This window comes from Nilaparvata lugens, chromosome 14, assembly GCF_014356525.2.
Source record: "Nilaparvata lugens isolate BPH chromosome 14, ASM1435652v1, whole genome shotgun sequence".
Lineage (NCBI taxonomy): Eukaryota > Metazoa > Arthropoda > Insecta > Hemiptera > Delphacidae > Nilaparvata > Nilaparvata lugens.
Window position 1 is genome coordinate 11822707 of NC_052517.1, and position 17099 is coordinate 11839805.

General features: G+C 32.5%; 1 protein-coding gene across 1 annotated transcript in view; it reads right to left on the reverse strand.

Annotated features, from left to right (window-relative positions):
• LOC111053090 overlaps positions 1-17099 on the reverse strand; it is a 196724-nt gene that overhangs the window by 177304 nt on the left and 2321 nt on the right. The window contains exon 2 of the mRNA XM_039440764.1: positions 9918-10085. Coding sequence (XP_039296698.1) covers positions 9918-10085 — 168 coding nt within the window. The remainder of the gene's footprint in view (positions 1-9917; positions 10086-17099) is intronic.

Genomic DNA, 17099 nt, shown 5'->3' on the forward strand with positions numbered 1-17099 from the left:
CCCCAGAACAGTGCTCGTGGAGGAAGTGCGGTGATGGTTAAAGAAGAATTAATTCATCATGAGTATAAGAAAATAGAATTGCAAGAGTTCCAGTCGATTTCTGTAGAAGTGAAACTTACAAGCAATTCGAATGGAATGATAACGATCGCAGCTGTCTACTGCCCTCCTCGATTCAGCTTAAAGAAACCAGATTACAGTGATTTTTTAAGAAATTTCACGAGAAAATTCATCATCGGTGGAGACTTCAACTCGAAGAATACTAGATGGGGATCGAGACTAACCACAACCAAAGGGAAGGAGTTACAACTGGCCGTCGATGAATACAACTGCGAAGTACATTCAACAAGGAAGCCAACTTACTGGCCAACAGATAGAGCTAAGATCCCAGACCTGTTAGACTTCTTCATCACAAAGTACATATCACCCAACTCTATAGAGGTTGAGGAAGAATTTGATCTTAACTCTGATCATTCACCAATTGTCCTTACAATCCATAGCTCTGCTGTGAAAAAACCCGGAGCACCACAACTAATAAATAAATATGCAGACATAGAATCATTAAAGCACATGATAGAAAATAAAATTGATTTAGACACATCTCTACAAACGACTGAAGAGCTGGAAAATGAAGTACAAGAGTTTGTAACGAACATTAAACAATCTGCATGGGAAAACACTCCCCCACTTCAGAGTAAAATTGAAGTTAATTGCTACCCCCAAGTAGTAAGAGAGCTGATAGCAGAAAGAAGGAGAACTAAAAGAATCTGGCAAACGACAAGAGATCCAAGAAGTAAAATAGAACTGAATAGAATTACACAGAACTTGAGAGGACCAATACATGAAATAAAACAGCAAGAGATTAACACTTACATGTAGGAACTAAGTAATGAGGCCAGTACCAACTACTCACTATGGAGAGTGACAAAGAATATAAAGAGACCAGTAGAACAAGTGGCACCAATAAGAAAAGAAGATATATGGAACATGGGCTCACAGCAGTAAGGAAAAAGTGGTTTTGTTTGCAAACCATCTTGAGAAAACATTTACTCCTCATGATGATAGAGTGCTCAATGATGGAATGAATGTAATCATACAGCCAAGACTTTTGGATAATATCCCTCCAACATCGCCAAGAGAAGTTAAAAAAGAAATAAATAATATGTCAAAGAAGAAATCACCCGGATATGACCTCATAACAGGAGAAATACTTCAACATCTTCCTAGAAAAGCAATTATGAAATTGAGTCATATTTTCAATGCAGCTTTCCGTTTAAAGTATGTGCCAAGTTTATGGAAAGTAGCTGAAGTTATAATGCTACCTAAGCCCGGAAAGTCACTAAATGAAGTCCCTTATAGACCAATATCACTCTTACCTGTACTATCAAAACTTTTTGAAAGATTACTGTTGGCAAGATTAAAACCAATTCTACAGGATAAACAACTTATACCTTCTCACCAGTTTGGATTCTGTAGTAAACATTCAACAATTGATCAAGTACACAGACTAACAGATGTAATAGAAAGATGCCTTGAGAAGAAAAAAGTATGTTCTACTGTCTTCTTAGATATTGCCCAAGCTTTCGACAAGGTTTGGCATGAAGGCTTGTGCCATAAACTAGAACAAGTCCTACCCACAGCATATAGCCAATTAATGAAGTCTTACCTGGACAAGAGATATTTCAGAGTGAAGCTGGATAATGAATATTCTACACTAGGGCAAAGTAAAGCTGGTGTACCCCAAGGAAGTATGCTAGGACCAGTTTTGTATACACTGTACACTAGTGACATTCCAAAGCCAGCAGGAGTCACTATAGCTACATTTGCAGATGATACTGCTATTCTCTCAGTCGCAGAAGATATTGAGGAATCTACAGAAAAGCTACAGAGAGCAGTTAATGAAGTAAACACATGGACAAATCATTGGCTAATTGAACTAAATGATACGGTACCAAGTCTGTACATGTGAATTTTACTAATAAAAGAAATCAATATATTCCAGTATATATAAATGAGAAAGTCATTCCACATGCTAATACTGACAAATATTTGGGTATGACGCTGGATGTCAAGCTCAAATGGAAAGCACACGTCAAGAAGAAAAGGGAAGAACTAGGAATTTAATTCAAAAAGATGTATTGGTTGCTGGGAAGAGGATCCAGGCTGTCCATATACAACAAGATTCTACTATATAAACAGCTACTGAAACCAGTATGGACTTATGGCATTCAACTTTGGGGCTGTACTAAACCATCCAATGTACAAATCATCCAACAATTTCAAAATAAGGTACTAAGAAATATTGTTGACGCTCCTTGGTACATTAGAAATGCTGATCTTCACAGCGACCTTCAATTGGAGACAGTCACGAAAGTTATTGAGCACTTTGCGGCCAAGCATGAAGAGAGACTCCACCAGCACGAAAATATAGAGGCAATCCAGCTGCTTGATGTTGATAATCTGGTCAGGAGGCTCAAAAGAACAAAACCGCATGAGTTAGTGAAGTGAAATTTGTGTTGTGAATTGATGGCTTGAAGCTGGTGTTAGTGATGGTGGAATGTTCATCCCTTCAAACCAAACAAATTATTATTGGCCTACTAACTTGATTGTATGAAACTATTTTATAGGATACAAACTGGACTAATTTATTAATTGTAGTCAAAAACTAGACAAACTGAATCAAAGGATGAGGTTTGAAAAAGTCCATTTAGTAAAATTAGGATAAAATAAATAGCTTATTAGTCTCTGACTAGGTGCTAATTTTTAAATAATAAATAAAAAAAATGTCATACTGCAAAATTACTGAGTTATATGAATTTTATTTTCAAAAACATAAATCAAAACTTAAATTTTGGCAAAAAGTTATTTTATGTACAATAAGGGATTCAGTCTAATGCTCTCATAATTGGTGGGTGTCCCTGGTGACCTCTGGCAAGCAAGTGGGCTGTTGGTCTTTCCCTATTCTCACTCAATTTCTCTTTTAATTTGCTCAAAATTCAAATATTCTTTCCCATTGGTGGATTAGTATTTAGTAATTGAGTAATTTAGTACTGTCAAATAGTTCATAATGAAATAACAAATTACTATCCTAAAATAATTGAGTATTCCAATCTTTAACTCTTATTTTATCTTAACTACATTGTTTTGTGCCTTCCACAACAACTTACAAATTTTTATAATTCAATAAAGACCACGTGGAGATTTTGAATTGAATAATTGTTTGCACCGAGCAAATATTGTTGTATTATAATTGCTACATCATATTAGACTGTGATATGTATTATTGCGCTCAATGAAAATTAATCCAATTTCCTTCATCTTTTTGTTTTAATTTTCCATTATTTTTGTTCATGCTCAATGATATAATACATATTTTTATGTTTTCTTAATCTTTTTTGGTGACATTTATTTGGCATGCTTAGTGTACAAAACCCTCTTAACCCCATCTTATTTGGTAGAGAGTTAGTGGGTAGGATATTTTCAATATTCTTTCCGAAGAATAGACATTGATATTTCCAAAGTTCTGCCAATTTATGTAGATGCTTAACAATATAATTTTCCATAGTAATTATATTACAAATTACTCTTTCATATCATATACAGTTCAAAAAATTATTTTCTAAATTTTTAAATATTATGTAAATTCATCCATAATTTTGCTGTATTGTAAGCTATAGTATATAAGTGTATAAGCCAGTATATATTGTAATCTACATAAATAAAGTACTCAATCAATCAATCAATCTCAGTGAATGCTACCTAGACACAATTAATTTGTTACAAGGTGTCTGGCTAATTTTCAAATATATGGTTCGACCAATTACTATGGTCGCCGAAAAGCTCATGTCGTATAACCTAGCCTCAAAAATTATTATTATTATATTAATAAATGATCACAACAAGACTTTTATTCCTATTTGGATGTTAATAATCATAGCTTTGAGAGCAATTATTATCTTATATCTAGTCAATTGATACCAAAACTGGTAATAACATTTTCTAGCCTCTTGTGCTGAGACATAACAATTTCTTTCAATAGATAAGTTTGGTAAATACCCAAAAAAATTGTTATACATTTGAACATTTGAACATCGAAACATTTAAACATTTGAACATTTGAACATCGAAACATTCAAACATTTGAACATTGAAACATTTGAACATTTAAACATTAAACTTTAAACATTAAACATTTAAACATTAAACATTTAAACATTTAACATTTAAACATTAAACATTTAACATTTAACATTAAACATTTAAACATTTAACATTTAAACATTTAAACTTTAAACATTAAACATTAAACATTAAACATTAAACATTAAACATTAAACATTTAAACATTTAAACATTTAAACATTTAAACATTTAAACATTAAACATTTAAACATTTAACATTTAAACATTTAAACATTAAACATTAAACATTTAACATTTAACATTTAACATTTAAACATTTAAACATTTAAACATTAACATTTAAACATTAAACATTTAAACATTTAAACATTTAAACATTTAACATTAAACATTAAACATTTAAACATTTAAACATTTAAACATTTAAACATTAAACATTTAACATTTAAACATTTAAACATTTAAACATTAAACATTTAAACATTTAAACATTTAAACATTTAAACATTAAACATTAAACATTTAAACATTTAAACATTTAACATTTAACATTAAACATTTAAACATTTAAACATTTAAACATTTAAACATTTAACATTTAAACATTAAACATTTAAACATTTAAACATTAAACATTAAACATTTAAACATTTAACATTTAAACATTTAACATTAAACATTTAAACATTTAAACATTTAACATTTAAACATTTAAAACATTTAAACATTTAAACATTTAAACATTTAAACATTTAAACATTTAAACATTTAAACATTTAAACATTTAAACATTTAAACATTTAAACATTTAACATTAAACATTTAAACATTTAACATTTAACATTAAACATTTAAACATTTAAACATTAAACATTTAACATTTAAACATTTAACATTTAAACATTAAACATTTAACATTTAAACATTTAAACATTTAAACATTTAAACATTTAACATTTAAACATTTAAACATTAAACATTTAAAATTTAAACATTTAAACATTTAAACTTTAAACATTTAACATTTAAACATTTAAACATTAAACATTTAAACATTTAACATTTAAACATTTAAACATTTAAACATTTAAACATTTAAACATTTAAACATTTAAACATTTAAACATTAAACATTTAAACATTTAAACATTAAACATTTAAACATTTAAACATTTAAACATTAACATTTAAACATTTAAACATTAAACATTTAAACATTTAAACATTTAAACATTTAAACATTTAAACATTTAAACATTTAAACATTAAACATTTAAACATTTAAACTTTAAACATTTAAACATTTAACATTTAAACATTTAAACATTTAAACATTTAAACATTTAAACATTTAAACATTTAAACATTAAACATTTAAACATTTAAACATTTAAACATTTAAACATTAAACATTTAAACATTAAACATTAAACATTTAAACATTAAACATTTAAACATTTAAACATTTAAACATTTAAACATTTAACATTAAACATTTAACATTTAAACATTTAAACATTTAAACATTTAAACATTTAAACATTAAACATTTAAACATTTAAACATTTAAACATTTAAACATTTAAACATTTAAACATTTGAACATTTGAACATTTAAACATTAAACATTTAAACATTTAAACATTTAAACATTTAAACATTAAACATTAAAACATTTAAACATTTAAACATTTGAACATTTAAACATTTAAACATTAAACATTTAAACATTTAAACATTTAAACATTTAAACATTAAGAAGAATGCTAAACCGTCAATTTGAATCTTACACCTCATTTCACTCAGTCAACAAATTTCTAATAAAAAAAGGCTACATGGTGAGGTTTGCTGAAAAAAATATCAAAATATCTAGCCAACTATGTTCTCCCTTGTAATAGGCTGGTAGAAGGTATAAAAGTTAGGTACAATGGTAAGGTATAAAAGTAAGGTTTAATGGTAAGGTATAAAGGTAAGGTGAAGAAGAGCGAAAAAAACATGAATGAAGGGAAGTGATAGGAAAAAGAGAAATAATATAAGAAGAATTTGTGAGTTCACTCCTTACAAATATATCTATAGTGAGGTCCATGTTATAATGATCCACGAAATATGTGTTCAGCACACTGGTGAGAAATTGGGAGGATTGCACATTCCAGTTTGGATTTTCCATCTAAAAATACGTGGCTGGCTCTTGAGGATACTTGAATGATTGATGATTATGTAGAATCAACTATTAACATACCCTATTCCACCCCCTAGGTTATCTAATGATTGTGAAGTATTGCTACAACGCCGACTACCTACAGCCGGATATGGGTCGGGGTCAGTAGCCATACTGACAGGTGGAGATACCCGACCTACACTTCTCTCTCTATCCTGATTATTTACCCTCTGCTTCTTTCGCGAGGTTTTTTGATTTCAGGGGAAGAGTATTTGCCCATGCCGTTACTGGCCGATTCGGCCCTCGGCCTTTGGAATACAGGGTAGGTGTTAAAAGAGATTAAGATAACCCTATACAAGGAGACAGATCTGACTATCAGATCCCTACAAATAATTATATTTGTAAAGGTAGTACGCAGTCTGAACCAACTGCGAGCTGACGGCGGGCAGACTGGATCTGCGAGCCCGGAATGAGGTTTTTCCATGGGGTTTAAGGTAAGAGTTATAGGGTAAAGGTATGATAGATCTATGGAGTTGTTAGTGGTATTTGAGATATAGTTGAATAGAGTACGGTATAGGGTGTAAGCTATAGAAAATAGTGTGCAGGGTATGAGGTATACAGTATAGGGTATAGAGAACAGGGAATCAATAATAAGATTATTATTCTTCACAGCAAATGAGTATCTGTTCAATAATCTGCAATTTGAGAATTGCACTCTAGCTTTCAGCAAGCTGGACCTGCTAGCTAAATACAGAGTATAAATTTCCAGTATGTGGAAATCAAAGTTTAGAGGATGAGGTTCAAGGTATGGGATTTCTGAATCGTGAGCCTGCAGCTGCGAAAGGATTTCCAGCAATTCTGAAACTGCTAAACAGGATTCCCGCGCTAGTCTAGCAACTGCGCGATGGTTATCAACGGCTAATCTGTGACAGCCCTTAAGGGAATGAGAATCACTCTCAATCGTCCGAAACGCTTTTAAATTGATAGTCAGTATGTCGACTATTATGAGAGGATAGAAAATGTTTTCACAGACACAGTCTGTAGAATGATATCGGGAAGACAACAGTCTGTCATTGTCAGGATAGGGAAGGATTTTTCCAGGATTTTCCACAAGGAAAATATCGAGTCAGAGGCTACTAATTCAGGAAAAGATTCTAATGGGCTTCTCCAAGCAATTGCCAGTCTCAGGACTACAACAAAATCGATCACTAATTTGCCACTGAGATCACGGAAAGATTCGTGAATTTTCCACAGGGAAAACCAGCAAATAATATTTGCTATTGAAGGAGACAGGTTCCTAGAAATTTTAGAAGGGATTCGCGGGTCTGAGAACCCGCGACTAGGACGATCTCTATTCTGGAGCTGAGATCAGGAAGGATTTCAGAACAGGAAGGATTAAAAGAGAGTAAGAGGAAGCTTGTCGCAGTCTGATACTTCGACTGGGAAGTTCTCAAGATGTACCTGAGAGCTGGAAGGAATTTAGAATAGGAAATATTAAGAGAAAGAGAGAGAGAGAAAGGACGTCGCAGTCTGAATGACTTCAACCAGGACAAACTCAAGCTGCACCTGAGTTCTCTAGGAAACGGATTGGAATTTTCCTACTAGGAATTACAGCAAGTTCGGAACTGCTATGCAAAATAAATACAGGGGCCACTCTACAATATGAAAACTAAACAAGGAAAATTTACTATAAATGATAATAATTTCTCCACAAGAATAAAAATCAATCGAGAAAACTATTCTCAAAAAGGACAGGGATTCCTCCACAAGAATAAAAATCAATTGAGAAAAACTATTCTTGAGAAGGACTATAAATGATAATAATTTCCCCACAAGAATAAAAATCAATCGAGAAGACTATTATCAAAAAGGACAGGGATTCCCCTACAAGAATAAAAATCCAATTGAGAAAAATTACTCTTCAAATTGAAGGCCACCTTAATACTGACTACCAGTCCTGACATACAATTACCTGAATCAACATGGATACTGATACGGAGAATAACAAACCGATTCTCAATTCCTGTATTTAACTTAAAAATGTTGTGAAGCGACAGAGTGGAGACTTATAAATTAAGTGCTCAAAAATAATCTGCTACAATCCGCAAACGATGCGGAACTCACCGTGATCGAACCGAAAAGAGCCTAGTAGAATTTCCCACTTAACTATTTGAAGTACAAAACTTAAGATCCCTCCAGGTTTTCAAATCCAAGGATAACTCGTTCACCCCCAGTGATACGAATTCAGGAGAAATAACTAACAAGGGAGAAAATCCCCAAGGAAGATCTATCTTCGAGTTGTCTGGAACTCGTCCTACAATATTCTATTCTAACACACATATAGAATAATTCCCCTAGAAGTAATCTAGTACCAGGAATGTTGTAAGGAGAGGAGATTCGCGACCCATTCACATGCTCAACCACCGAACAACTGCACTATAAATGAAATCTACAAGGACAGAAAATCCCCCAGGAAAATCTCTCTTCAAACAGTCGGTAATTCGACTCACAATATTCTATTCAATAAAATAGAAAATAGAATATTATTTCTCTAGAAAACCACTATTGAGAGCGCTGCTTGGAACACGGCCATACACAAACCCTATCACCGAACTACTGCCTCTCACCCAGGTCTGCTCCTCACAGAGTAGGGTCTGTGGAAAATTGGGAGGCCGGCGGAAAAGCGATTACCATCCAATAGGAGTCTCAGGAGACTATCACGCCACTGACCATGTGACAGGGTATGATTCAGATGATCTTGAGGCTAAGGGTGCAACCATGATGACAATACTGCTAATTCCTATAATAGATTAGACCGGTAAACAATCTTCCTCACCAGAAATTACAAGAAGCAACTGCTCTGACGTGACTGCTGCTGCCTGCATGTTAGATAACAGAACGCTCAAACCAGTAATTGAAATCTGGAAATTTCTGGTTCAGATGAATCCAATGCTGATAATTCACAGGGTTGTCACCAATGATGATGATTCACTCACTTGACTCTGAGCTTAGCGAAATACATCTGACTGCCGACCCTATTCTTCTACTAGAATAGAAGAAATTCAATAAATTATATAAGTTACTGAATGACGGTTCTCAATTCATCACAAAATTCACTTTGTGACACAACTTGAGAATAGAATAAAACCAATTAGACATATGCAACTTCAATGATAGGTGGATTGAGAAGGTAAATGTTGAGTGAACGTTTTCAATAATTGAAAAAGGATATAACCATAGTGAGGTCCACGTTATAACGGCAACGTTGGTTTCCTATCTTTCTCCACTGCCATTACAACGTGGACCTCAGTATAGTGGACGTTTTCAATTCAAAAGATATATGACTAAGATACTTATTGTTCATTGGTACTTTAAATCAGATGAAATTGTAGATGATTCAATAATCCTGAATAAAAGTATTCAGTTATTTTTGTTTTAGAGGCGAAAATGATCAAGATTCTAAATTAGACATTTTGCGTTTTTAATGCAACATCCCTAATTTAACCATGTTGAATTCTGGCCCAATTGACGAATTAAATTAGAAATTCGGCCACAGGCGATTCTGACATTTTTGTTATTTCCTTCACCCACGTGCTCGAAGCTAATACTGAGCACTCACCTTTCATGATCAAACCCAGGGAAAATGTGTTCGACACTCTCGTAATCGGACTTGGAGCCAATGATCAACGTGTCTCCTTGGTTACCAGTAGGCTTCGAGTAGAGTTGTAAATATTCAACAGTCCGGTGAATCGTCACCTCATTATCACTGTCTCCATTAGCAGACAATCTGAAAAACAAATTATTACAAGTGTTTGACAGTTTATTAGTCCAGTCAATTGATCATTTTTCTGTAAACAGCCCCGAATTTTCCTCGTTGGATTATTGCATATTTTGAGGCATTGAATTCGAAACTGAAATTCCTTAAAGGGCGACTTCACCCTTCAAAACCCCGAATTTCAGGACATTTAAAAATGTTCCCATTCTATTTCGAAAGCAGCAAGTTTTTTGAAAAAAGAAGCATTACCTGAAATAATAGAAAACAAAAAATTCCCAACAAATCGAGTGATTGCACAGGATTCTACTATTCCTGGTTTTGAAGCAAAAGAATTTCAAAAAAGGTATATTTTTCAAGGTTTTTTTTGAAAATTCTGGAAACTCACTAATCTCACTCTATACAACTTATACAAGTTATACAAGTTGGAGTATTATAGAGTAATGATAGGAAATCTCATATCATATGAAAATTCAAATGATTTTGAACAAGATTTATGTACATTTGAAAGTAAGGCGAAGGGGAAAAATTACCTACTAGCAAAAATAGAAAACCATGTCTAGCAGCCAAAATAAGAATTTCCCATTGTAATAATTTATCAAGATCTCCCTATGCAATCGAATCAATATTTTGGATCCTATTGTTATACAAGATTATGCTCTATCAAGGACAATCGTTAGATGCACTCAATTTTAGGACTTCCTGGTGGGGAGGCACTTATAAGCTTATAAGCTTTTAGGACACATCAAGGATCAAAATGTAGAACCCTCATAACTTTTGACACAATGATCGGATTCTCTCGTACCACAGCTCATTCTTCTCAGCTCGTCAAGGCGGTGAAAAATCATGTATCATAGATGGAATTTCTTAAAAAATGGCTCCATACTAAATGTTTGTTATATCTTCTCAGGATATCTCTATTTCGTGGATAATATTGTCGAATTCAATACAGAACATGTCAAAAGGCAACCGCACACATCAGCTGACAGAAATCAAATCTACTGGTAATATTATTTGGTATTTCAACATTGAACAGACCAAGGTATCTAGAATACAAGTATTCTAGATACTTTGCAACTTGCAATATACCTCTGGCTGTACCTCCTTTATTGCTACAGTGAGGTCCATGTTATAATGGCAGTGGTAAAATATGAGAGCAAAGCGTTGCCAATTCTCTGCTTTGCCATTGTTTTCTATAGAGGATAGCTTGAACTGATATATCTGATGTATTCATCACAGTTTAGAACAATCAATAATATTTCATTCATCAAAAAAAGAAATATATATTTTTCAAAAACTAAGTAATAAACCTGAAATTGGGAGTGATTATTATTCTTTCTTTCTTTTTTACAATGAAGCACAGATCGGGAGAGGATAACTAAGAATATCTTGTACTATTTCTCTCCCAATCAAAATATATATATATATATATATCATCTTTTGGATAGAGTATTATAAATCATATATTGTTGAAAAAAGACCTGTCAACGTTGCAGAGATTGAAAAGACAGAGGCTAGTGCTATCTGCTTTGTTTAATGATAGACAAGGATAGCAACATCAATGCTAATCAAAATACTGCCTTCATAATGTGGACCTCACTATGTATTCAGTATTGTGTTCTGTATGTGAACTATGTATTCCATTTGAAGTATCATGTAGGCAACACTGTATTGCTCTGTTATGACGAGTTCATGAATTTCGTAAAATTTGTGGCTAATGAAGAATCTTTAACATTGCTGCCGATTCTCTGCAACTTATACTAGATAGTGTCATAGATTGCATTATATACCATATATTTGATTATAATTAATTATTTTAGATTCTTATCAATTTCATGAACTATTAACAATTGATAATAAATAACTAATTGTTGAAATAATTATCAATTACGATTAATAATCATATAAATTTGTTTCCATTATAATGTAGTGTTAGTATGCAATGGGTCTTGCAATACATTGTCATTTGTGATAAAGAATCAATATTCGTTTCAATTGATATTGAATACTTTGTATTTTGTTAGTTCATTACATAAGAAGAAGATAGAAGAGGAGAATATTATATTAATGCAATTGAATTTGAAAAATTTCTAGAATAGAAAACTTATTTCAATGCTATCATTTGTTCAAACAACATCTAAATTTTTTGAAGCGAATTGGAAAAGATTATGCTGTGAGTTGCCTGCTGTTTAAAATAAACTTATATTTCAGCTCAAATGACGCTGATATGTAAATGGAATTGTCAACCATTTTTGAATATATTCAGTTTTACATAATGTTGGCCTAGTCAAATAGTCATTGAATTGTGCCCCGATGAAACGAAAATTATCTTAATTGATTTAATGGTTTTATTGGTCCATTCAGGTGCTAATGAGAGTAATTCATCGTTTTGCACCAGAATTTCCAAAGTGAATTGCTCATGGTGGGTTTTTGCACACTGAAAACGACAATTTTTTTTGTTTTTATTCAGTTTTTCACCTATTTTTGAGAAATGTGTACCATTTTGAGAAAAACGAAAGAAGATATGATGTCAACCGAGGTAGTAGTGGTGGAGCAAGAAGAAGAAGAAGAATAAGAAGAAGAGGGAGAAGAGGAAGAAGAAGAAGAAGAAGAAGAAGAAGAAGAAGAAGAAGAAGAAGAAGAAGAAGAAGAAGAAGAGAAGAAGAAGAGAAGAAGAAGAAGAAGAAGAAGAAGAAGAAGAAGAAGAAGAAGAAGAAGAAGAAGAAGAAGAAGAAGAAGAAGAAGAGAAGAAGAGAAGAAGAGATGGATGAGAAGAAGAAGAAAGAAGAAGGAAAGAAGAGATGGAAGAGAAGGAAATTTCAATTTAAATATTATATATTTTATTATTTCGAATTCAGAAAATGACTAGAATAGACAACTTATTGCATTGACATCCGATCAAAACAAGAGCTGAAATACCATTTTCATTTTGGAGCAAGTTAATTGGGAAAGATTATGCTGTGAATTGTCTGGTGTTTGAAAATAGCTTATTTTTCAGCCCGAATGACGCAGATGAATGTTAATGAGAATTTTGCATTTTGCATCAATTTTTTTCATGTGCCACTTTTGGAAGATCAGAAGAAGATGATGATCAACCAAGAATTGATAAAAGAAAATTAGGAAGAGAAAAAGGAGAAGATGAATATGGAGGAGATGAGAAGATATGGAGAAAAAGGAATGTTATATTCAAACACGCAGTTGAATTTTGAAGAATAGCTCTCAACTGGTATGGTTTGTTAGGGGTCACACTCAAGGTATGGGTGGGTCAAAAGTGACCCAAAATTTCAAAAAAGTAAAAAAATACACCTAGATGTATAAATAATTAAATTTTCATATTCTGACTCAAATAACAAAATTGTCTACTTGTTGCTCCAACGCCATTTACAATATAAAATTCCTGTTTGAAAAATATTTATGTTGAAAAAAAATGTGAAACAAATTTTATCAAACAATTGTCAACAATGTTTAATACTATTATAGAAAAAAATAAATAAAAAATAAATAAATAAATAATAAATAAAAAAATGAAAAAAAGTCTTTCCCATTTTCTTTTGTGGTAGTATATGAGTCCATCTCCAAAAAACCTGAGATAATATAGTTTTTATCAGTTCACAGAAAAACTTGAATGGGTTGAAGTTATGTACGGAAATTTTCCAAAAAAACTTGCAGTTTATATGGGAAAGTTCTCTTAACTTGTGTAAAACGCAGTTTTTCCATTGAATATCATATCCTTGATGTTTTTTTTCTGTGTTATAATAAACTTTGAATTTTTATAAACATTTTTCTACAATTTTTCTATAGATATGAACGAAATTAATAGATTCACAGATTGAATTCTCTTAACTGGTAGTCCAGGCAATGAATGCTCTAGAAAGGGTATAGAGGGGAATGTTTGTAAGATAATTTTAGACCCCACAGTTCTGTTTAGGGTAGTGAGGAGGTAAACATATCAAAAGTTACCTAAGTACTTTGGAAGTACTCACAGTTACCAAAGTACTTTTGATATGTTTACCTCCTCACTACCCTAAACAGAACTGTGAGGTCTAAAATTATCTTACAAACATTATCTTACATTCCCCTCTATACCCTTTTTAGAGCATTCATTGCCTGGACTACCAGTTAAGAGGATTCAATCTGTGAATCTATTAATTTCGTTCATATCTATAGAAAAATTGTAGAAAAATGTTTATAAAAAATTGTTGAAAGCATCATAAAAAGTTTTGCTTATTGTATTGCTTATTATTATGCTACTACAGCATTGTATTCTCTTTAAAATGATGGTTCTATTTCACTATTCCAAGTTTTCCTCCCATTGTTATAGCAGCTACAATGTTGAGGGTGAAATTTTCATTGCTGCAACAATTGATCGTTTGACAATGATATTTGAAGGGGTGTCTGTGACACAATTTTTGACTTCGCTGCTCAATTTGGACAAGGTAGTAGGTGAATACAGCATAAGTGCGCATCTTTATCCCTTCTGTTGAAGGTGTGGAACCGCTGAATTGGATTGACACTTGTTGCAGCAATGAAAATTTCACCCCCTACATTGTAGCTGCTATAACAATAAAAGGAAAACTTGTAAAAGTAAAAAAATGCCATCAATTCAAAGAGAATTCAATGTTCTACAAGCCTACGTCAAGCAAAAGTTTTTATGATGCATTGTTGGAGAGTTATAAGCCATAAAGAGCAAATCATTGGATAAGAACTTGCTATTTCAACAATTACACACCTTCAAGATCGAATATCTCGGGAATATCACAAAATTCAACTGGAAAAAAGTGTAGAGAATTCATCAAGCTTTATTTTAAACTGTGTTTTGTCGGTTGAATGCATTGTTCTCAAGATATGAACGTGGGAGCAAAACGCTGAAAAATGCAACTTTCAAACCACCCTCATCTCCTTAGCAGATGAGTTAGGAATGGGGACTTTTGATATGTTCTCCTTCTTACTAGTCTCAACAAAGCTGCTGAGTCAAAAATTTTGTTTAAAAAACATTCCCTCCAGATTCCTTTGTCAATTGGTCTATTGTTGCAAAAATGGAGATTTCACACTCGACACTAAAGCTGCTGCAAAAGGTGGAGGGAAATCCGTAAAAGCGTGAAATTATACATTTAATTGAAGAGCGTTAAATGCTCTATAATCTCATAATCAGAATGTTTTTTCCCGTCAATTTTTAAAGAAATATAAGAGGAAAAATAGAAAAAAATTAGTGGCAAACGGATTTTTTTTTAAATGTCTCACCTTCAAGAGCAGGTATCTCGAGAAGTAGAGAATATATAAAAAAAGTTGTGGAATGAGTATCGTAGGAAATTATGTAAGCTTTATCTTATTATATGACAGTCGATTCCTTAGGATACATCTTTTTGGAGTTTTACGCGAGAAACCAAAAAATGGTACCTTTAAACCACCCTCAACCCCTTAGCACAGTGGGTAGGGGTGGAGACTTTAGATATGTTCACCTCCTTACTACCCTAAACAGAACTGTGGGGTCAAAAATTGTTTTCTCAACTCTTCCCTCTATAATATTTTCTTGACTGGACTATGGTACCGATATGGCTGGGTCAAACATGACCCAGCCAACGATTATTTATGTTCCTCAACTAATCTTTCTGTATAGGCCCAATATTGTAATAGGGCCCAAGAATCATTCACGTTCATGAAAGAAATACTAATAATATGAAATAGTACTAACTTTTTTAGTCTATGGATGGGTCGAAAGTAACCCATAAATTGGAAACCGAATTCACAACTCACGGTATGGCTGGGTCAAAACTGACCCAAAACGGTCATAAATAGCAAACGGCACGCACGAGCTGTTAGAGCATACTGGCTCTTTGTAGTGGAGAAGGAAGTAGGAGAATACATGGAGGGAGAGCATGATCGACAGGAAAATTCCTGAGCACAGAGAACTTGTAGTGCACAAGTCCGAAAAAAATTGACAATAAACTACGAATTTTGTGTCGGAAGAATATCCAAAAATTAAATTTTGTACAAGCACTGTTTTTTTTAACACATTTGAAGTCGCGGTCAAGGCCATTTTTCAATACTAATTTCCTTATGCTGGAAGTGGGAACTTGTAGTGCACATGTCAGAAAAAATCCGAGAAAATTGACAATAAACTACAAATTTTGTGTCGTCTGAGTATGCAAAAATTGAATTTTGTACAAGCACCGTTTTTTTCAGACGCTGTTGAAGGTGGAGTCAAGGTCATAGCCTACATTCATATCTTTGATTATTTCCCAATGCTGGCTACCTGCCAGCTACGCTACCGCTCATGCATACAGTATATTTTATGCAGGCGTGATAATACGGTTTGTATTACTTTGAATGGAAAAACTCCTGCACTGTATAATATTGTAGTTGGCTGGGTCAAAAATGACCCAGCCATGCCAGTTAAGGGATGGACAAGTTATCTCATTATCATCCGGTTACAAAAACAACAGCTGCATCAATTTCGTAGCAAATTAATAAATTGCAACGATTATGCTGTAAGTTGTCTTGTGTTGGAAAATATCTTATATTTTAGAAAGATGACGCATATCATGTTAATGAAAATGTTAACTATTTGCATTATATTTTCTTGTATATCTTCTTTCAGAAAAACAGAATAAGATAAGAAGATGATGATGAATGATGAAGTAAGAGAGAATAAAGAAAAAAATAAGAAGAAGAAGAGAAATAATAATAAGAAGAAGAAGAAAAAGAAGAAGAGATATAAGAAAGGGAAGAAGAAGGAGGTGAAGAAGAAGAAGAAGAAGAAGAAGAAGAAGAAGAAGAAGAAAAATAAGGATAAAAATAGAAGATAAAATAATGAGGCAATTCTTTTGCTATTTTTCTTCCAAATTTAGTTGATGAAACAGTCCAAGAGGATGAAACAGTCCAAGATGAGGTTTGTTTTTCATGTACAATCCCAGTTCAAAATGAACATGGAAACTATGGGCTCCATTTCTCAATTTGTTGAACATGGAAGAAGAATTTAATAAAACAATTTATTTCCAGAATCTCTAAAAACATCCTGCAGAGAAATTC